The sequence below is a fragment of the Clytia hemisphaerica genome, unplaced genomic scaffold (assembly GCF_902728285.1).
Source record: "Clytia hemisphaerica strain Z4C2 unplaced genomic scaffold, Clytia hemisphaerica genome assembly, whole genome shotgun sequence".
NCBI classification, from domain to species: Eukaryota; Metazoa; Cnidaria; class Hydrozoa; order Leptothecata; family Clytiidae; genus Clytia; species Clytia hemisphaerica.
The window spans coordinates 503,322-525,249 of NW_027103585.1; the positions used below are offsets into that span (position 1 = coordinate 503,322).

At 34.9% G+C, this 21,928-nt stretch overlaps 1 protein-coding gene across 1 annotated transcript; it reads left to right on the top strand.

Annotated features, from left to right (window-relative positions):
- The first annotated feature begins 109 nt into the window (after positions 1-109).
- LOC136801352 (pre-mRNA-processing factor 17-like) lies at positions 110-18,715 on the top strand. Its single transcript, XM_067057990.1, has 22 exons — positions 110-338; positions 7,565-7,654; positions 8,202-8,262; positions 8,371-8,439; positions 8,643-8,676; positions 9,320-9,357; positions 9,574-9,666; positions 9,894-9,943; positions 10,887-10,980; positions 11,345-11,468; positions 11,676-11,766; positions 12,266-12,311; positions 12,746-12,847; positions 13,154-13,218; positions 13,506-13,556; positions 13,688-13,728; positions 14,464-14,556; positions 15,667-15,743; positions 15,887-15,987; positions 16,362-16,405; positions 17,482-17,550; positions 18,045-18,715. Exons 1-22 carry the CDS (start codon positions 165-167, stop codon positions 18,151-18,153), a joined length of 1,716 nt encoding a protein of 571 aa, XP_066914091.1. The 5' UTR covers positions 110-164; the 3' UTR covers positions 18,154-18,715.
- Positions 18,716-21,928: the final 3,213 nt, after the last annotated feature.

The window sequence follows — 21,928 nt, forward strand, 5'->3', positions numbered from 1 at the left end:
CCGAGTTGATATTTGTGGAAGACAGGCTAAAAGCTAAAATAAATATCAGGGAGATAAAAGTAACTCAAAAAAATGATTGAGTTATTTTCGGTTTTTACCTCCCTAGTATATTAAAAAATATATCTACGAATGTGAGATATCGAAAGTCACTTGGAAAAAAAAAAATGGACGTTTTAGCAGCGTATGGCTCTGAATCTGACTCAGGCGATGAGCAACAAAATGCAACAGAACCAAGCAAGAACGAAGAAGATCATGCTCATCTTTCCAGTGAGGTTTCAATGAAAGATCTTAAATCAAAACACCAACTTCAAATTGCACCTTTTGTGGAAACCAAAAAGGTAAGTCACAATATCACAAAAAACTTTTTCCCGCTCACAATGTCAATGGCAATGCAATGGAATGGGCTATTCTGTTTATTAACCATAAAGTACAGGGGTATTGACGAATTTTTCCAGGGGATCTGAGTCTTTGATTTTCCAAGGGGTTTTGGTTCATTTTTCAGATTTTCTAAAGGGGTTATTAAAGGTTTCCAGGGGCTCTTCCTTATAAACTCACATCAATAATCACAGTGCTGCAAATAGGGAAACTTCAGTTGGCCGGTAAATTTTTGAGTGTAACAAGCAGGGGGTCTGGCGGAACCATCTTTGTAGTCTGTTATTACAGATTGACTTATCTGATTATTAGATTGGCTAAACACGTTAGGGGCCGTCGACAAACGATTTTCCTTTTTTTTAACGGCTTCTGGGTTGTAAGAAGGGGTGGGAGGGGGTCACTACAAATGCCGTTAAAAAAAGTTAAAAATAAAAGGGAAAGTCTCACTTACAAATTTCATCAGTCCAAAAAGTAGAAACATGTGAAGAAAGGCTAAGACCAAAGCAACCACACGACGTTCACCTTATTCCATCCCGAGCACCAATTAATGCTTCGACGAGAAAAATGACTGGTCACATGACGAAAGTCTGCAATTTTTTTACCTCCGCCTCAGTTAACTCCTTGCTCCACCCATCCCACCCTGACTTGCTGCAGGGCTTGCAGTTTCAAAATTGAAAGGTCACGGCTTAAAACCACATGTTTATTCCGTGCGAAAAGAAGAACTTTTGAGGAAAGAACATGGCCGCCATGGACCAGTGAAAGTATTTACTTTTGAAGATTTTTTTTGGCCGCTAAGACGTAGGGGGAGGGGGTCTGAACCTTAACGGCCTCAGGCCGTTAAAAAAAAGGAAACCCTTTTAAACCTGACTACACAGCCTCAAATCAAAACAGTAAAAATTCCATGTTTATGATTTTTTCACTTTTTTTCTTTTTTTTTGACAAATTGAATGAAAAAAGTGGGTACAAGGTAAAGATTGGTCCCAGAAAAATTATTTTGTTTTAGTTTATGTTATAAGCCACCATTGTGTGAAATTTCAGGGCTAAAGAAGCTCATTTCATCTCAGAATCTAAGTTTCGGTGAAGCACACTTTTCCACCAAAATTGACACTCTGGCCACAACAGGTAAATTAAGTGGTCCCGTTGCTCTAAAATTGGCCCTGCACTTACCCTAAGCCTGTAAAATTAACAACAACAACCTTCAAACCACATAGAAACTGCCAATAAAGGTTCTCTATCTCATATAATGATATTTATACGCTGAAACCAAGAAAAAACCAGACATAAACATGACTTTTCAGTCCAAAAATCCATCAAACACCCTCTGTCCACCACTAAAACAATGTTTTGTTGACATTTGAAAAATACACCGACATTGAGTTCCGATATCTCGAGATGTATAAAAGCAGGACCCGTAAAATTTTGAATGAATGAGCCTTCACCCCTATCCTGTCTGCTAAATTTTACAGAATAGAAAAATTCAAACTGGTCTTTATTTTATTTAACTTTGAAAGGACCCCAGTATCAAAATGTACGTGGTACGTCTCTCGGCCTGTATATTATGACGTGTACGTGGTACGTCTCTCGGCTTCTAAAGGTTAAGTGCAATGCCCAAAAATGTAAAAACTTCAAATTGGCATAAATCCGCCGTTATGGACTTTCAGCCCAAAATATTTTGGGATTTTACTCAGTTCATTGTACTTAACAATCCAAAAGTGAAAAAAATCTAAGTTTCAAACTATTGGAACTACCCCAAACTGCCCCATTCTTAAAAAAACTGGCTCTTAAGTATTTATCTAAACCTCTAATCTTCAAATTTTAACCGAACAAAATGAAAAACTGAGCTTCAGAATGGCCGGTAGAAACTACGAAATGACCGGTAATTAACAGTCACCGGCCGTTATTTGCAGCACTGAATCAGTACAGTATAGACCAATTAAATTTGACGTCAATCAGAAAGGTTGTGCTCTTCGTTTTTTCAAAAAAATGGAGAATTTTTAATAAAATTACAAAAAATGGAAAAAACAACCAAATTTCGACAAAAACTGGCATCACCTGACAAGAACCTGACCCTTGATGAAGATGAGATTGACAACAACCGTTGTACGGAGCATAATTGCATTAAAGATAATGAAAAAATGAAGATTCAATGCCATAAATGTCAAAGAATGCTACATTATGCCTGCACTGGACTACCATCATACCAGCTGAATATGTTTTTGAATAAAGGTTACAGAAAATACCAATGCATAACTTGTTGTTCTCCGGCAAAAGACCTCAGCATAAAAATCCATCATCAAGCAGAAAGAATAGAATGCTGTACACACAGCTATAAAAAAATTGACGCATGTGAAACCATAATACACCATAAAAGTGAGAATGAAAAGAGACTTAACACCGTGGTCAAAGACTTACAGGCAAAATGTCAGGAATACCTAAAAGACAAAAATCAAGTAGCTGATCTAATCCAGAGCCAATTTTCCGTCCTGGAAAAGAAGCTATCCACCAAAATTGAAGAGACAGTGAATGCTAAGATTTCGAAAGTTCAAGTGGCTAAAGAACCAAAAAGTTTTGCCGACGCTGCGAAAGTAAATAGTTCGTTGAACCTAAACAACATGAAGCAGTTACTCAGAAGGGAGAAAGTCGAAGAACAAATCGAAGACCAAAGAAAGCTGTCAATAGACGCAAACATCATCATCCACGGGGTGCGTGAAAAAGAAAATGAAGAAGATATCGATTTCGTAAACGAACTTTTGAACGACGTCAACGTAAAAACTCAACCAACCTTCGTCTCTCGAGTTGGAAAACAATCAAATGGTGTGCGTCCAATCAAAGTCGCCTTCAAAGACAGCCATATAAAGTACCGCTTCATGAAGAAGTTGACTGAACTAAGACAGCACGAGAAGTACGTAAAATTGAGCATCACCGACGATTTAACGAAAATGGAGAGAGAGCAAATCAAAGAATGGAAAAGAAGAGCAGACGAGATGAATAAATCCAAGTCAAATGAAGATTTTAATTGGAGGGTGCGGGGAAGTCCTCGTGACAAACTGTACCTAAAAAAGATTTTTTGTACAAGATCGGTTTAGAGGCCCTCGTGTGCCTGGACTGTAATTCTTTAATAAATAAATAAATAAATAAATAGACCCTTAACTCTTCATACACGTTCGTGTCATTTCTAGCCCCAAGCCAAAGCAGGTCAAAAATCAGTTATTTGCAGTTTGCAAAAAAATACCACATAGAAGATCTTTCAAATTCAGTATGTGATTCCTGTTTTTTGCAAAAGTTCTAGGAATGAAAATATGCGCGACCATATTCTTCTTCAGATTGTGTATTTTTGCCCACATCTTTAGAGCTTCAGCATACTGGTCCAGAAATTATATATAGGTATATTTGTGGTCAAAAAATATGTATAATTTTGCATAAATTATGCAGATTGTGGGACAGGGTGGCCACTAGTCCTGGAAAGTCCTGGAAAGTCCTTGAAAGTCCTGGATTTTGTTTTAGTCCTGGAAAAGCGTCCTGGAAATTCAGAAAATTGATTAAAGTCCTGGAAAAGTCCTGGAATATTTTTTCTTGTTAGTCCCGGAATTTAACCTTTCTCTATAAGCAATCAAGCGTGAGGGAATTTGTATTCTGATCAGATATTTATTGCTTTTATTTTCTGTATTCTAATATCTGTGTTTGCAGAAGTCATAAATACTGTCAAAATCGTCAAACATGAAGGCATACTCTCGGGTACCAATGGACGGGGTTTGGAATTAAGCGGTTTGAAAAAATCTCAAAATCTAATCAGGGAGGTTGGAATTAAAATGCCCTGGGTGGAAAACTTTTGAAAAAAAGCAGGCTAACACAGAAGAATTAGGGCAAAAGAGGGAACTATCAAAAACATTTTCCCAAAACTTAATTAGCGGGAGGTGGGGTGGAATAAGAATGTCATGGGTGGAATAAGAATGTCATGGGTGGAAAATTTTTCAAAAAATTAATTAGCGAGGGGTACACTTATTAGGTACCAAGAGTAGTTTGGCTAAAAGCCAAAAGCATTATCGTCTAAAAACTGGTTCCTATGAGACACTTATAAAACACCAGCTTTATGAATACACCCATTGAAGTTTTTCAGAATATCACGTCCTATCTTCGAAAATATTATCTTGTTGCGTTTCAAAGAGATAATCCTATGTTTCTGTTTCTAAAAAAGTGATATTTTCCAATTGTTGATGAAAACGATGATGCACCACTAAAATTGTTGAAATTGGCTTTTTGGGGGGGTTTGACAATCTAGCAGTTTCGAATGGTAATCTAACTGTGCGCCTCATGACCAATACACTCTTCTCGAGATGCATAAATTTATTGTTGTCCTCGTTTTCAAACAGATTTCATTGCTATGAAATTATACATTTAGACCAATTTAAATTCCCAAAAGGCAAACATGAACTCTAAAACAAAAGTACTTGAAATTCAAAATGTTTTATGAGGTGTAAACAACACAATTATCATTGTGAATATGTAATTTTATAGCAATGAGATCTGTTTGAAAACGAGGACAACAATAAATTTATGCATCTCGAGAAGAGTGTATTAGCTGAATGCAATTTAAAACATATAACCCAATTTTTTTCGCTCGAAAAGTAATTCGAAATCCGTATTGGTTACTTTAAAAACAAAAATACAAGAGTAATGTACAACGGTTAACTCTCACTTTACAAAATCTTTGTCACCTAAAAATATCCTAAACAAGTATAGCAATTTGTAAGATTCTTTTTAAAGCTATGTGATTGTCTATGCAAATCTTAGCTTTATTGGCCCAGCTAGCTTTAGCGTAGTGGGCCTTCCATTAGCATTCTGCCCGGTGTCAGTGTGTAACAATTTACTAGGCGATACGCGTTTTATTTCATATTGTGAAAAATTTGATTGGCTCTTTTAGAACATGATTGGCAGAATAAAAACAATTTCAATTGTCTTTATTGGTTTTAGATTCAAATCCTCTCTGTTACTTAAGTCTTGTTCAGTTCATATTTTTATTCGCTGGGCCTTCGTGCCCTCTGGGCTTCTTGTCTTCTTGGTTAAAATCAAATTGGCCCATTCTCTATTTCGTTGCTTTGGAGCAAGTTAGAAAAAGCTTTGCACCTCATTTTTTCGTTAATATTTTTCACATACATAGCTCAGTTCCGGAAGAAAATGCTTTTCTTTTAGGATAAAAAGTCCTGGAAAAGTTTAAAAACATCCTGGAAAAGTCCTTGAAAAGTCCTGGGATTTGACTTGTTTTTTTGAGTGGCCACCCTGTGGGAAAATTCCCTGTTTTCCATCACTTTTTGACCACAAATAGGCCCATATCTTTTTATCTAGAGAAGTTGAGACTTTGATGTAGTACATTTTTTGCTCAGTTTGAAGAGCTCTATCACATGGTGTTAATTTGAAGACCCCCAAAAATCATGATATTTCAAGCCTTCTAGGGTAGGTCGTCAAATGGCAAAGTCAAAAAATTCAAAGTGTAGTATTTTTTTGTGTTTTTTTGTGAAAATTTAATCTATTGTAACATTTTGCCCAATTTTTAACCTCTTAGGTCAAAAATCCGGCATTCCCCAGGGGGGGTCTTGAGTAAAAATGTTTTAGTGGGAAATGCTATTCCATAATGTCGGACTTTGGAAAATTTCTAACCCAAACCATTTTGGTTCTCCCAGAGTATATCCAGAATACTTTCAACACCAAAAGATTTGAGGACACCATTTGAAACCATTTTTGAGATTTTAGCTTGAGAAAATTAGACTTTAACTCTAAATACCGCGTTTTAGTTGGAAATGCAATGCCATAATGGCAGACTAGTGCAAATTTCTGACCCAAACCATTTAGATTCTCCCAGAGTATTTTCAAAATACTTTCAATAGCAAAAAATTTCAGGACACCATTTGAAACCATTTTTGAGATTTTAGCCCAGAAAACCAAGTTTTAGCTTGAAATATTGGCATTTAGGATGAAAACTCAATTTCTAGGGCGCCATTATGGATTTATAGGAAATTTTGAAAACTCATAATTGATTTTTCCTGGAGCTTTGTCTGAAGTGTTTCATTGCTGAAAATTTCAAGTGTGTACCTTAAAAAGTTTAAAAGTTGTGGGTCCTCAAAAATGCTGCTTTCATGCATTTTGCTACCCAGAATCGGAGAAAATCAGCCTTTTTAGCCTGAAATTGAAACATTGTGCAATCTCGCTTGGATTATTTTGTCTTTTTGTGTTGAATATTAGTACAAGACACCATTTGTTAGAATCCATTTTGACCCTTTCCTGGCCTTTTGTAGTCTTAAAATGGGCAAAAAATGCCATTAGTACTCATTTTTCGCTTTAGTGCGAATCAAAGACCCCCCTGGGGAATGCTGGATTCTTGACCTAGGAGGTTAAAAATTGTGCAAAATGTCTTACAATAGATAAAATTTCCACAAAAAAATACTACACTTTGTTTTTTTTGACATCATGCTAAAAATGGTAGTTGACGATCTACCCTCTTGCAATTTTGCCTGGAAACGCAAAACATTATGCAAAAACTGGGGGTTTTAACGCTTGGTAACATTCAATTTCGGATTCAGCACCCTCAAATTGACCAAAATCAATTGCCAAAGCACAGACATTTTGAATTTTTGAATCAGCCACTGGCCACGGCCTATTTCCGGGGGTATCAACTTCTAATTTCCAGGGGATAGTTTGTTATCCAAAATTTCCAGGGGGATTAGTTGTCAATATACCCCTGTACAATTTTTTTTGGAATAATTCAATTGACGACAATGACCCAATCAATAACCAATCCATTGATGGATAGGACTAGGCGGTGTCAATCAAACGCCGAAAGCAGCTCAATCTGTAGAAATAGGCCAGATCCAATTGATCATTTGGTTTGTGTCCTCTAACCGATAGTTCTTCTAAATATTTCAGAAAAAATGTTTTAATTTGAGTCGGAAAAATCCAACCAATGATCAATGCAATGATATTTATATAAAAGGGGATTTAAGGTTGCTCTCTTTGATATGGGTAATTGATATTCTTCTTAATTCATTTTTAATAGTAGATTGATAACGATTCTACAAAAATATTTCAATAACCCATATACTCTGGCTTTTTGGGCATGGCTTTATTTTCAATCCACTAAATTTGCAATGGAAAATTTTGATGAAGACATATAATATAGTTTTTCTTTTCAAATTTTTAGTATGAAAATGATAGCTCAAGACATTTAATGGCTTTCAATGAAAAGGAAACAAAACTCAATGTTAAATACGATGATATGTTTGCTCCTGAGGTAAGGCTTGGAATTTTTACTTTTTATGTTCAAACCAAATAAATCTTTATTTTTAGGATTAAAATTGCTAGAATATAGTCTGTAGTTGATTAGTAATAAATAAAACATCTACAATATTTCAGTTCTTTTGTTCTTTTTCAGTTTTTTTGCAGCATTTTTACTTAAACCTTGGTAGGCAGTTTTTTTGTTCAAAAGGGTCATAGTGTGGAAATCTACAACATTTGTAAGCCCCCCTTCTTAAACGACCCCCCCTCCTTGCTATCCCCCCCCCTTTTAATGAAAATTTCTGATCCCCCCTTCTTCACTTTTTTGGAAGGTGTCATCCCCCCCCCCTTAAGAAAGGGGGGGGGGCCGAACTATGAAGGTAAAGATTCTATCTATTGAAACATCAAATTATAGCTAGTAGGATTAAATTCTAAAAACTGCTCTTTAGAAGGTGACAACATTTTGAGGGTGACAGTCTTTTCAACTTTCTAATTTAGGTGTGGCCCTCTTTAGGGTTAGCACTCATAAAGGAAATACATTACAGTATTTTGTTGCTCTTTAGATTGGCCCTGAAAACCCATTCAAAACACGCCAGCAACTAGCAAAGAAAAATACTTTATCAGGTTCGTTTTGCTGAATTTATCTGTTTTATTACTTGCATAGTTATTTTAAATCGATATGAATCTTATCAGTAATATTGGATCACAAAAACATTTTGTTTATGTTTTTAGGTTTTGTTGAAGAGGCAAACTTCAGTGCATTCCATTTTGATAACCAGCAAAAAACATTTGCAAGTTATGGTAAAGTTTATTTCCAACCTAAATTTATAAAACCTGAAGCAGTCAAATTAGAAATGCATTCAAGATTTTTTTTCAAAAGCGATTTGTAACATTTTTTTCTGGCAGTTTACACAACGATGCATGCAACTTGTTATATTTCTTTTAAACTGTTTGACTTTTAATGTAATGGCCCTTTACATATTTATCTTATATACCATCCTTAGGTTATGCAGTAGACCCGAGTGCTGAAGGAGGGAAGTAAGTGATTTAATAATTAATTGTTTCATCATAAACTTTTCTATTTATAATTCATATATAATTTTCTAAAATTTGAAAATATCAAAATATATTTCGAAACCAGTTTGAAACGAGTTTCATGCTCTAAGCAATCATCAGATGTAACTAAAAAAATTAAAAAAGCTGTGTGAAAACATATGTTACAAAATTGGTAAAATGCTGATTAAAAAGTGATAAAATCGTAAAACTATGAATAGTCACGAGGGACATCTGATATGTCTGGAGGTACTTCTTTAAAGTTTTTAAAAAAGAATTTGCTCATAATGACGGCACCTGGAGATTAGTTCGGTTCTTTTGTTTTGATTGAAGATGTTCTACTCCTGGTTGGTTTATCGAGCGCCCTTTGATTATGATTTCACCTCGTTTGATTAAAATTGAAAAACAAAAAACCAATTCATGGAAATTTCATAGATTCAAAGGAATTTTAATTTATAAATTCTACAGATGCAAAATAATTTAAACTTTTCCTTGGAAAATACGAAATATATTTTGATAATCTTTTTTAAAAGTTCATGATATTTCTGAAATCTACTCCGAGAATGAAACACAAAAAATATTTACCGTTACTATCCTCTAAAAAATTCAATTCATTTTCGTTTTCTAGATTTGTTGGAGACCTTGAAAAAGTTCCTGATACTAAAGGTACGAAAGGGATAGCAAGTTTTTGTTATGGTTGGAATCTTAATTGGTGAAACTGATATTTTGTATATTTTATAGTTTTTCCCCAGATTACTTCTAATACCTATCTACAAAATCTAGGGGTATCAGAGAACATGAATTGTGTGGTCGTGGTGTTTTTGATAATGAAAAACTTAATGTTCATTCTATAGTGAAAAAAGTACCATTTCGATCTTCTAGGGATGAGTGTGTTCGAAAATATTGAAAAACGAACAGGTGATAAAAGAAAACGTGAAGAAAGAGGAGATCCAGCTGAAATTGAAGGATATCTAGGTTTGTGACAATCATCTTGTTTTATCATCCACGTTGGAACGTATAATTCTAAAATCAATATTCAGGCTTCCGTTTTCAATAGATATATCTATCATTAAAATGTACCTTCTTGATGAAAAGTTGTGATGAAAAGTGGAAAGCACATTTCATTTTCCCTTACAAAACATCGACTCTATCAAGCATGACTTGCATCCTACTATTCAACTGACAATTTTCTATGATTCTAGGACCGTGGGCAAAATTTAAAGATGAAAAGCAAATAGCCAAACCAACAGAGGTACGTTGACATTAAGGTAGTTGTAGCAGAGGAATGTAAAGAGATGGAAAAACAGCTTCTTGAAAACAATAGAAAAATGGCTCGTCATATACCAGGTCTCTTGCCCTTAAGGGAGTTTGTGTCGAGTAAATAGGTTTCTTTTGTTGTCGCTATAAAAAATCTGCATAATTAGCGTGTTGTGACAAGATTCTTTTGTTTCAAGCCTGATTATGCGCAAACTTTTAGGGCTTATATTTTGGGTACACCTCTCCTATACGAAAAGGTACCTATATCTTCTTGCTCAGAATTTCCTAGCGATATAACCGCATCATGACCGCACCATAATATGGAAAGCTAGAGCTCGAGAAAATTATAACTTCATCTTGATTTTTCTGACAGTTTTACAAGAACCAATTTAGTATCATTGCGTTAAGAATTTCTTTTGCTATACATTGGTAAAAATATTGCTCCTTATTCTTAGAAATTGAACTAGTAATCGGCAAAAAAGGAAAAACAAATTTTTATTTTTATCGTCAATCAAAATGTAGAAACCGTCCGATTTGTATAGCGAGCCATTCTGGACTTTCATTTAATGACCTAATCAACGTTTTTACAATAGAATTTTCAAAAGAAGTGATCGTTAAACTTTGAGTAATCAGAAAAGCTGTTTTTCCATCTCTTTACAGCTCCTCTGGTTGTAGGGAAATAGTATGGTGTGAATTTGGTGCGAGATTGCTTAAAAATACTACACCCTCGTCTAACTGTCGTGTTCTCCTAGATTTTATAAGGTACCTAAATACTTTTTAGGCCAATTTTTAAAATGTGTGTAAAGTTCTCTACCTATCTATTACAAGCAGAGTGGTCACATTATGTAAACCAACCAAAAGGTTCGAGGAAAGGAAGATAAAAAAATTAGATTTGTACAAGAAATTTTCAAGTTCTTTGATTTCTTTTCTTTTCACAGGAACAACAAAAGATCCTTGATGAATACGAAGAAAAGAAAGATAAAAGTTCCAAAAAAGAAGAAGAAAAAATCGAAGAAAAGTCACGCGCTCATAGTAAGCAATTAAAACTCATCCCAACTTTTCTTATTCAAAATGTCTTCGTAAGTGCCAATAAAAAAAGTAGTATTTTCTCGGGCCAATCATCTGATGGCAAAAAGAAATGAAAATAATGTACCCAGTGTTTGTAAAATATTGTATTGTTTCTAGCAAAGATAGAGCTTGCTAGCCTCTGTGTATTCTTTTCAAAAACAAAACAGGATACAAGAGTTCAACGCTTTTATTAAACGCTTTAAAAACGGTTGCTGGTTTCAATTGTCATACCTGGTTTATAATGTGGTACCTTAGGTACATACACCCTCATGTTATCTAGATGACTGGACGAAGAACAAAAATCAAATTCAAAATTTTCTTTTTACAGTCGACGACTTGTTTGATTACCAAGGCCGTTCATTCTTACATATACCAAACGATACAGAATCTGACCTCAAATCGGACGATCCACCAGATAAATGTTTCCTCCCCAAACGTCTCATACACACATGGTAAACTACTTTCGCTTCATAATCATGTCTCTTACATGAAGGATGAAGATGCTTTGTAAGAGATTTCTGGCTAATAAGTTATGTTTCGTTTTCCCTAGACACTAGTTTTTCCTTATTCATCATGTCGTTCTGATAGCTATCCTTTTATTTTTGTATATTGTTGGTGGAAAATTGCTCCCTAAATTTTCATAATTTCTTTGTTCTCAGGTCTGGACATTCAAAAGGAGTTGCAGCGATTCGCTTATTCCCAAAATCTGGTCATTTGTTGTTATCAGCCAGCATGGATTGTAAAATTAAGGTTTGCTATTCACAAATATTTTCTGCTGTAAAGCTTTTAATCCTAGTCTTGACCCGGGGGGGGGGTACTTAGGCAAATGGAGGGTACGGTATGTGCCACCCTTAAGGGTACCTTTTTTGGACTTCCAAACCGCTTCCAAAGTCCCGCTAAGGGTCGGAAAAATCAGAAAATCAAATTTCAGTCCCAGTAAGGGTCGGAAAAATAGGAAAATTTCAACTTTTTACCCCCTGAAAGATCAAAATTTGGTCAAAATTGGTCAAATTAGTCCTGCTAAGGGTCGTAAAATTCCCAAAATTTTCCTTTGTTTTCTCCTTTTTAGTCCCGGTAAGGGTCCAAAGTTCGAAAGTCGGGCGGCACCCCCCGTCAGCTCGCAACCCTAGTACCCCCCCCCCCGGGGTCTTGACTTGAATTACTAATTAGTATTTCCAAGATCTTTACTTATGCAATTCTTTCCTCTTGCCTTTCGTTACTTTAAGTTCGTTTCCAATTTTTTTTTTAGATCTGGGAGGTTTACGGCAAACGCAGAAACATTCGAACCTATCTTGGTATGGTCATACACTTCTTCTGTTATAATGATAAAATCATATGTCACGCTAATAATTGCTGTCGTTATACGAACATATCTTTTGAATTTTTCTTTATCTATAATATTAGACCCGAAAGCCACGAACAAACTGGGGCTGAAAAATTACACATTCTTTTATAAGCAACAAGTTGCTAAGGCTCGAGCCCTGAAATTAGTCATTTTTTTCACTATCTCGTAAAGTAAAAGCTTTATTGTTAATCTAAGCATGGCAAACGATAGCCCTTGACCATAATATGGTATAATATCAGGGGTGGTCAAAGCAAATTTTTCAAAAAATGAACAAGAATACTAAGCAACCTCGGCCTGACCCGAAATCTGAAATTGTTTATAAAAAAATTGTAACAATCTAGACTTATTGAGGTGCGCACAACTTAATTTTTTTCTTACATTCAGGACACAATAAGGCAGTGCGCGACATTTGTTTCAGTAATGACGGCACCAAGTTTTTGAGTTGTGGATACGACAGATGGATCAAACTCTGGGATACTGAAACTGGTACGATGAAGGAGATATTCTTAATTTCTTGGCTGGTATATCTAACTCTCTGAAAATCGAATTACATTTTGAGCTCATAAACAAGTTTTACTAATTTTTGAATTAAGATATTATTTATCACCTCCTAGTCCTTATATCTAGAACATATTTTCTGATTAGTTTTCTTCAAGGGTATCTTTGACACAATGACGTAAATTTTAAAGCAATATTGCACTGACTGACTGTCTTTTTTTGAATCAATTTATCCTGTTATCTGAATACTTTTATTTCAAAGTAAAACCTTTTTGAAATGGTTTGATTCTATAGGTGAATGTCTTGGACGATATTCCAATAAGAAAATCCCTTATTGTGTAAAGTTCAACCCTGACGAGGTAAGTTTTGCTGTTTTCGTTGTTCTTTTGATTATTTTCTATGATAGGCGTGTTTTCTTATTATCTGGTTTGTTGTTCTGTCCCTTTTTGGGGATTTTTGCCGTTTACTTTGCCATCATATTTGACACCTAACAGTCTTTCATCCCTCTAGAATGGAGTCGTTTATTATCCATATTTTCTATGTCTGAATTATTCAATATTATCATTCTTCCAAACGTTTGGTAGCATTACTATGTTTGGGATTTAGTTTCGGGTTATTTACTTTCTTTTTGTTATTTTTTTTATAGGATAAACAACATCTATTTATCGCTGGAATGTCCGACAAGAAAATGATAACGGTATATTTTAATGATATATAAAAATTGACCAAAGCAAGCCTTCTTGTTCTTTTAAAAGTAATGGACCTGACTTGTATGAAATTTGAACTACATGCTTTATTGTTACAAGTCTTTACTCTTTTTATTTTTAGTGGGACACAAGGGAAAACGAAATTGTGCAAGAATACGACAGGTTTGTCATTTCCTGTGTTGTAGATAACTTGGATAGTTTCGTTGCTTGAATTTACTCACTGTTCGATTTTGTTTTCTCAAACTAGTCTAACATGTTTTAGATTTGGTCCCGAGGCTAAAGATTTATTTTTTAATCTCATTTCGAAATTTGACCGAGGGTAATTTATCCAGAATTTCACGAAAACAAGCATGGGATTCCTGGTTAATCTCATGGTTTAGATCGAAATTCTAACAATTCTGAAAGACGTCAATTTAACACTGGAAATCAATCTGAAAATTTAAAAAGAGGTCTCAAAAACGTCATAGAAACGCGAATCGAGTTTTAATTGGATAGTATTCCATTTACTTAAGCCTTTGAAGTTAGTAAGAAAGTCGGTGATGAATTTCCAAACGATGAAAATTTCACTTTTGCGGGAAATTACAAAAACTAGGAGGGAAATTACAGGTTCGCGGGAAATTACAAATTAACGTAAGCAAAAACGTCAATCGAATTTCAATCAACCATGAGATTAGTACTAGATATTCTGGATAAATTACCCTCGGTCAAATTTTGAAATGTTTTAAATTTCCCTCGTTGCACTTGAGAAATTTCAAAAAATTTCAAAATTGACCTCGGGAAATTTATCCCAAATTCCCTCATAACCATGAGATTACTTGTACAAATGTATTCGATTGGTATTTCCTGTATAGGTTCGCGACTGTCAACATTTAAATCTTTTTGTTTTCTTTTCAACAGGCATTTAGGTGCAGTAAATACCATCACATTTTTCGATCGAAATCAACGTATCGCCACCACATCTGATGATAAGAGTATCCGTATATGGGAGTGGTATGTTATTGTTTTTACTTTTCAGAATGACTCGGATATAAGGTTGTTGATAAAGATACCAGTCCTTTCTCCGTATTCTTTCTAGGAGAGGATGGCAAGTGCTTTGGAAGTTTCCTTATCTATAATGCCCCAAATATCCCAAGGTGCAAAATGACCATGACTTGATCTCGGCAGCCGATTAAATCTTGGGCAAATTTTCGCATTTAACACAATTTGATCTACTTTAGGCGTACAAACTTTCGCGAGCAGAAACTTTCGCGATTTTCGCGAATTTTGGCCCTTTTCGCGAAAGTAAATGTATTTGAAAATTCTTAATAGGGCAATTCGCGAAAGTTTATGCTCGCGAAAAATTCTCAAAAAAAAGTGGAAATCTATAAAACCTCGAAATCGTAATAAATATCGAATTTTCGGCATATTTTTATCCTTTATGCCTTTTTAAAGTCGAAGAGCAACCGCCTTTATCAGATTTAAGGAATATTTTTCACTTTTAAGGCAATTTTCATTCGAAAATTCTCATTTTTATCCAACGATTCGCGAAAGTTTATGCTCGCGAAAAACATTTTTTCATCAAATTCGCGAAAGTAAATGTCGTGCATTTCGCGATTTTTCGTCCTCGCGAAAGTTTCTGCTCGCGAAAGTTTGTACGCCTAAAGTAGTCTGAACACAGCAATTCTCTGAATTTCCTTGATGCAATACATGTTTTTTTTTTATAAGCATAACGTTTATAAGCATACCAAGACCTGAATTTGTCTAAAAAATAAGCATATTACAAGCATATTACTGAGCTTGCTTTTGAGGTGTGTAAGTGAAAATTTTAATTTAGAAAAATACAAGCGTAAACGCGGTAATCGTTCACAACTTTCCTGAACAATCTTTGTGTCATAACCTATTTCCCCATCCTCATGTATAGCAACGACAGATTTTGGAAAAATTGGAGACTGGAATTTTTCGGAAAAATAAGCATATGATAAACATACTTGGAGCCTGAGTCTAAAATATCTCTAAGCATAACTGAGCTTGTTTTCCAAAAAACATATGCTTATAAAAAAAAAACATGTACATGATTTATAGCTAACTCTAACTATAATTTTGATATTTTTTTGTCTGTAGGGATATACCAGTGGACACAAAACTAATACAAGACCCTACCATGCATTCCATGCCAGCAGTCACACTCGCACCTAATGGTGGGTGTATTACTCTTCTCTAGATTTTTTATTCACTTTTACATTCGCAAAATGTTACAGCTATTTAAATGGACCTTTTAAACACCAGGTTAGCTTACATATTTAGGCTTTCCATTAATATTTTTGTTGTGGTATTTTTTCAGGTAAATGGCTTGCGTGTCAGTCCATGGATAATCAGATATTGATATACAACGTTCTCAGTCGTTTCCGTCAAAATAGAAAGAAAGTATTCAAAGGTCACATGGTAAGTCACGTGGTTTCTTCCACCCGATTCTCTTGATCTCCTTCGATTGTCGATCTCCAAAGCCTAGATAAAAATCGTATCGGCCAAGAACAGTATCGGTTTACGATTGATAATCATCCTAGAGACTTTCAAAATATTTGGATTTTCATCAGACACTTTCAATTATTAGACCACGTGGGATGCTGTGCCAATTGTTGGATTTTACTGACTTTACTCGCTTCCACACAAATCTGCTTACCATTTAAAGGTTTAAATAGAAAATAAGAAGCGAGGATGTAGATGTGTATACAAATCTGGTGAAATACTAAGTTTGAGCCCCGCACCTTTTGCTATATGCCAGTGTCACAACTCTAAGTGCAATTCTTTTTCTCTAGAACGCTGGTTACGCTTGTCAAGTCAACTTCTCCCCTGATATGAGGTAAAGTATCTCACACACATATTCTGCGAAATCATTTTGTATTAAGTACAGTAAATAAAAATGACAACCACATACATAGGAATAGTTTTATGAAAAAAAATTGCAAAAATCTGCCAGAAATGATTTTTCATGCCACGTCTATATTTCATACGTACTCCAATTTTGTGACTATTGATTCAGGCCAAGTTTTTATATTTCTGATAAAACGATCCGCTAAGGGGCCATTCAAAAAGTACGTACGCTCTGAAGGGGAAGGCGTGTCCTTCGAAAAGCGTACGGAAGCGTACATGGTGGATGGGGGCAAACAAGAAGATGTATGTGTGTTTTGTAAATTTTTTCAAACTGTTTTTCCAGTTTCTTTTTTTTAACTTTCTATTTGAAAAATCAAAATATTATAAACATTATAACTTCTTACTTGTCTTACTTGTGTTATGCATATTTATCAACCTATTATGATCTTTAAGTTTCTTTAACTTTGACAAGACCGAGCTTGCGCCAGTCAATTTCTGTTATAATTTCAATTCTTTTTCGTAGAGTAGGGGGGGTGGGGGTAATCGGAAAAGCGTACGCGAGTGAATTTTCCTTATTTTTGAGCGTACATACTTTCTGAATGGTTCTTTAAGGTTTTGTTTTGATTGAAAGGTCTGATGATGCTAATGTAGTAAAAACAAGTGCGACATGATTAGAAAAAGGTTTTAAAAAAATAAAAATACATTGGACAAAAAACATTCCTCAAACAAAGGGACTTTTACTGATACTCTTTCGAATGTTTTTATGTTTATAATTTTAGTTTTCTATCTTATAATCAAACATTCGATTGTAAATTTGCTCGAAATCAACTTTGCTATTTTTTTGTTTACAAAAGCAATAAAATGTGAGGTTACATCTCGAACTAACTTTCGATCTTTCATTTGTTTGCAGGATATTGTTGCGTAAAAAAAGTAGCTTTAATTTATCTGGCTCAGCATGAAGACATTGCCTAAAATAAGCTCCTTTTATTCCCGTAGAAAACCTTTAAGGATTTATTAATATTCTTTGATAATAACTTGATGTTCATTATTTTCCTCCTTCTCCAGTTATTTGGTATCAGGAGATGCAGATGGCAAACTGAATATTTGGGACTGGAAAACTACCAAGCTGTATTGGTAAGTTTAAATCGAGAAATTCCTGGTCAAGAGTAAAGGTTTGGGGACACAATAAGTTTTTTTCGCGTTTCTTTTTTTGTTTCATGGGACAAAAAGTAAGGGAAATACCCAAAAGACATGCTGATTTTGTCCCAGGGACAATGGACCAAAATTGATTCGAATCAATTTTGCTCCATTGTGCCAGGGACAAAAGTGAGATTTCACTTTTATTGGTAGAAAGAAAAATGGGTTGGAGACACGAAAAAGCTTTTCAGATTGTTGAGATGGAGCATGTTGCATTGCACCAACGCGAAAAAAACTTCTTGTGTCCCAAGCCTTAAAAGAGAGTAACACTTCAAACCACTTTAGGAGCTTTGAAAATGCCGCTAAATTTCTTTTTGGCAATGTTCATTTCAGATTTACTTGATACAGGGGGTGCCTTATCCTAGCATCGAAACTTCAACGGCTCTCAAGATAGATTTTTAGATTAATGGAACTTTCCTTTTCAATTGTAGTAAATTCAAAGCGCACAGTGAAGTTTGTATTGGTTGTGAGTGGCTGCCCCACGAAACGTCCAAGATTGTCACTTGTGGTTGGGACGGACTGATTAAGTTATGGGATTAAAACAACAACTATGAGATAGTAAGAATGGAGAGAGAAAAAGTAACTGATTATCTAGAGATCATTTTGATCAGATATTTCATTGGAAGGAGCATTGGTTCACGACCAGTTTAAGTATACAGAGGTGCTTACGGTGATGCTCGTCTGTTTCTACAAGCATTAGCGTTCGGAATTTCGTTGATGTATTACGCTTTAAATTCAAGGAACAATTAGTTACAATGCTATGATTTGATTTTGAGAAGCGAATTGCTTTACAGACATCATTGTTCAATATTCGCCAAGAACTTGTTTGAATTTTACATTTTATACCAGGACTGATAAGTAGGAAACCGTTTCAAGGATTTCATAGTGAGCTTTTTTAACCTACCAATTTGCATCGCTTTCAAAGATTTTCTAAATTACATTCTGGGTACTATTCTACTGGAAGCTTTTAACACCCCCTTTGATATAAACAAAGTCTTCAGATATTTTTAACAATTTTTTACATCAGCTTTTTACAAGACAAGAAGCTGTGTACTTTTATTTATGTATAATTAATATCAAAAAGAAAATGATCGAAAACCAATTACTCAATGGTTTAATCACTCCTCGGAAACACTCGAGACCACCGTGTATCGAAAAACGTGCTTTCTATCATGCCCTCTTTTTCAAGGAAAGTAGACGATTGCTTTTGTCCGTTAAATCTTTAAATTGATAGCTGCAGGAAAATAGATATGCGCTGAGTAAACTTTGAATATTGCTGATTTCAAATTTATTTCCAATTTTTCATCTTTTGGATAAAAAACAAGAGCCGCAAAGATGCGGATAAATATTTCCTTTACAAATGTTAAAATAATAATTGATGTCCTCAAAAGATTTCAAAGTGCTTTAAATCTCAGATAACATCAAGCAACAAGTCCCTAAGAATTTCAAAATTCCATTTATGTTATTGCCAGTTTACAGGATTATTCATAAAATGACTGTAGGTTCAAAGCTACGGACCACGAAATATATCCAAGCTGAACCCGACTGAGAACAACATACAGTAATCAAATTGGCTAGAACTTTAATTTTCGTTAGGTGGACTTTAAATGGATTTTAGTATTATACTAGCGGTCACCCGGCGTCGCACCGCCAAGTAGAGTGTTGTTGAACACATCAAAAGACCTGATTATATATAATTATTACAGTATTTTAAGCGCTGATTTCCCAGGATTTCCAGAAATATTATGTAGCCAAAAAGGGCAAATATTTAAAATGAAAGAATAACAAAAAGGAGAATATTCCACAGTTAGAAAACCAAAGAAAATTTTAACAATGAGATGAAATATTTTGCATTATACTTTCATATATAAAATATTGTAAAAATGTAAAAATTTAAAGTAACTTTTGGAGTTTTTTGAAATAATGTACGTGCTAAAAAGTAAAAATCTTTCAAAACAGGGAAACAATTTGATATTTTCCGACAGAATGCAAAAAAAAAAAAAAAAAAAAAATCTCATACTGGGAAACATTTCATAATCTGAAAGAATGGCGATAGGAATAAATTCCCCAAACAGAGGCCATTTTATGATTTCTAAAAGCATGCTGCAAGAGCAAAAAATGTCACATACTTGGAAACAATCAAAATTTCCAAAAAAATGTCAGAAAAGAAAATAAATTGTCATGCCAGGAAATCACTTGAGTTTTCTTCATTTTTTAAATGCATGTGGAAGAAAATGTCAAGCTCACGACAAAAGTTTTCCATGTTTTGAATGCACGTGTAAGAAAATCTCCAAATTTATCACAAAAGTTTCCACGTTTTAAATGTACATACCATCAACTGCTTTAACTTGGGACGATCGGTCGAAACATGGGACTGTTTGATATCTGGTCTGTATTTTCACTAACTTGTTAAATCTTCTCTTTGACAACAAATTTGTTTTGATAACTCCACCAAGCCTATCAATCATACTTCCTTTCGTAACATGTAACGATAACTTTCACTGATAGTGCCGATCGGAGAATGGGCTCTTCCAGAAAAAATCTGTTCATGGGGGGGGGGTGGATATATTATTTTTTTCATGAATTACCCCTGGACATTTAGATTTTTAACCCCCTGGACACGGGTTATACCCCTGGACAAACATCAAATCAACCCCTTGGACACAAAAAATTACCCCTGGACATTGGAATTTACCCCCTGGACATTGCAATTTTTTGGTAATTTTTTCAATACCCCTGGACAATTCATCCACCACCCTCCATGAACGGATTTTTTCTGGAAGAGCCCAATTAGAGAACACCCGCCGCCTAACCGCCTATCGCCCGATGGGATTAACAAATAACGTGTGTGTAACTTGCCGCGCGAGTGATGTCAAACGCTCCATCGTTTTGCCATTTTTTTAATACGCCGTTCATTAACTCAAATCAAATGACTTTGGAGGTCCGGTGAAATGGTGGCCAAATTGCCGTCCCATGTTTTGTCAGATAGTCCAAGTTGGAGCAGTTGATGGTAAGAAAATCTCCAAATTCACGACAAATGTTTCCACGTTTAAAACACACGTTGCACGCGGGGAAGAAAATCTCCAAGTTCAAGAAAAATTTTAATAATATGTGAGGTGATTTCAAATTATTTACATCCATATTCAATGCAATAAACCTTTTAAGAAGTATAACATAACATTCTTCATATTGGGGCCGTGGTGTTCCGGATCCGGTTATCAGCTTTAAAATTTGAAACTTATAACTGCAACGAGTTTTCACTAACTGTCACTACAGCAGTTTAATTCATTGTTGCAGATAAAAAAACCAAAATTCAATCATTAACCAGTCAGATTTGCTCCATGTTTAAATTTTTAGCTAAAATCAGTTCATCAACCATTCCCATTGTTGCATTGCCGGCGCATTTGCTGCATTCGTTGGGTGCAAACTTTTTTCATATTGCAATAGTGTAATTTTTCAGGTATAAAATGGTCAGATTTATTCACAGTCACTTGCCTTCGTACTATTTATGTAAATATACAAACAAAATTGAAGTTAGTTTGTTGTGAAAGTTGATAAAATGTCCTTTTTTTCCAAGACCAAGAGATTACATCATCTCTCATTCCAGCTCATTCCAAACCAACAGAATTTGAACGAAACATCAAATCCAGAAAGAAATATTAAGAAAAGTTCACTATCGACAATTCCTTGTGACAATCTTTCAAAAATCATGATCCAATTCAACTCATCAAAGCATAAAAACCAAAGCAAAGAAAAGTAGCGAAAGAGCAAAAGTTGTTGTCTATTTTCTGCCATCTTTGGTTTGACAGTTAGAAACAAAGCAGTATGGTCCGATCAACAATACGCTTCTGAAACGGCCGACGTTGCCCGATCGACAAGGAGAATAGAGCGCCGTACGGATATTTACCATAGACGTTTTTCGAAGAAATGACGTCTTCCGCCTCGAAAAAAAGAACATCGTACTGTCTTTACCGCCGGAGCTTGATTTAAAAAGAGACTCATGTACAAACTCACGAAATTGACCAAAACCGAGCGTTAGACTTGAAGAAGGAGAAGAAAAATTACCGTTTTAACAAATATTTCCTTCTCAAAGGAAATATTTAATTAAAGTCACTTGTAAAAAGTCCATTTCGACAATTTTTAACAATCGCCCATTTGGACCTTTTTTGGTCTTTTGATCTGAAAATGATATGAAAAATGTATGGTTTCAAAACACTCTAATCAAAATCTTAATTTGCTTAAAGTATTTCAAGGGGAGGAACAGAAGGCTTCTAAACTTTTTAGACTATCCTTTCCGTCCTCAAACGAAAGTGTT

What these genes read in the sequence shown, in the direction of transcription:
- LOC136801352 (XM_067057990.1), top strand. Translation starts at nt 165, where the DNA reads ATGGACGTTTTAGCAGCGTATGGCTCTGAATCTGACTCAGGCGATGAG. An exon ending in ATGATATGTTTGCTCCTGAG is followed by an intron (nt 7,655 to 8,201) that starts GTAAGGCTTGGA and finishes GTTGCTCTTTAG; the next exon opens with ATTGGCCCTGAAAACCCATT. An exon ending in TAAAGTTCAACCCTGACGAG is followed by an intron (nt 13,219 to 13,505) that starts GTAAGTTTTGCT and finishes TTTTTTTTATAG; the next exon opens with GATAAACAACATCTATTTAT.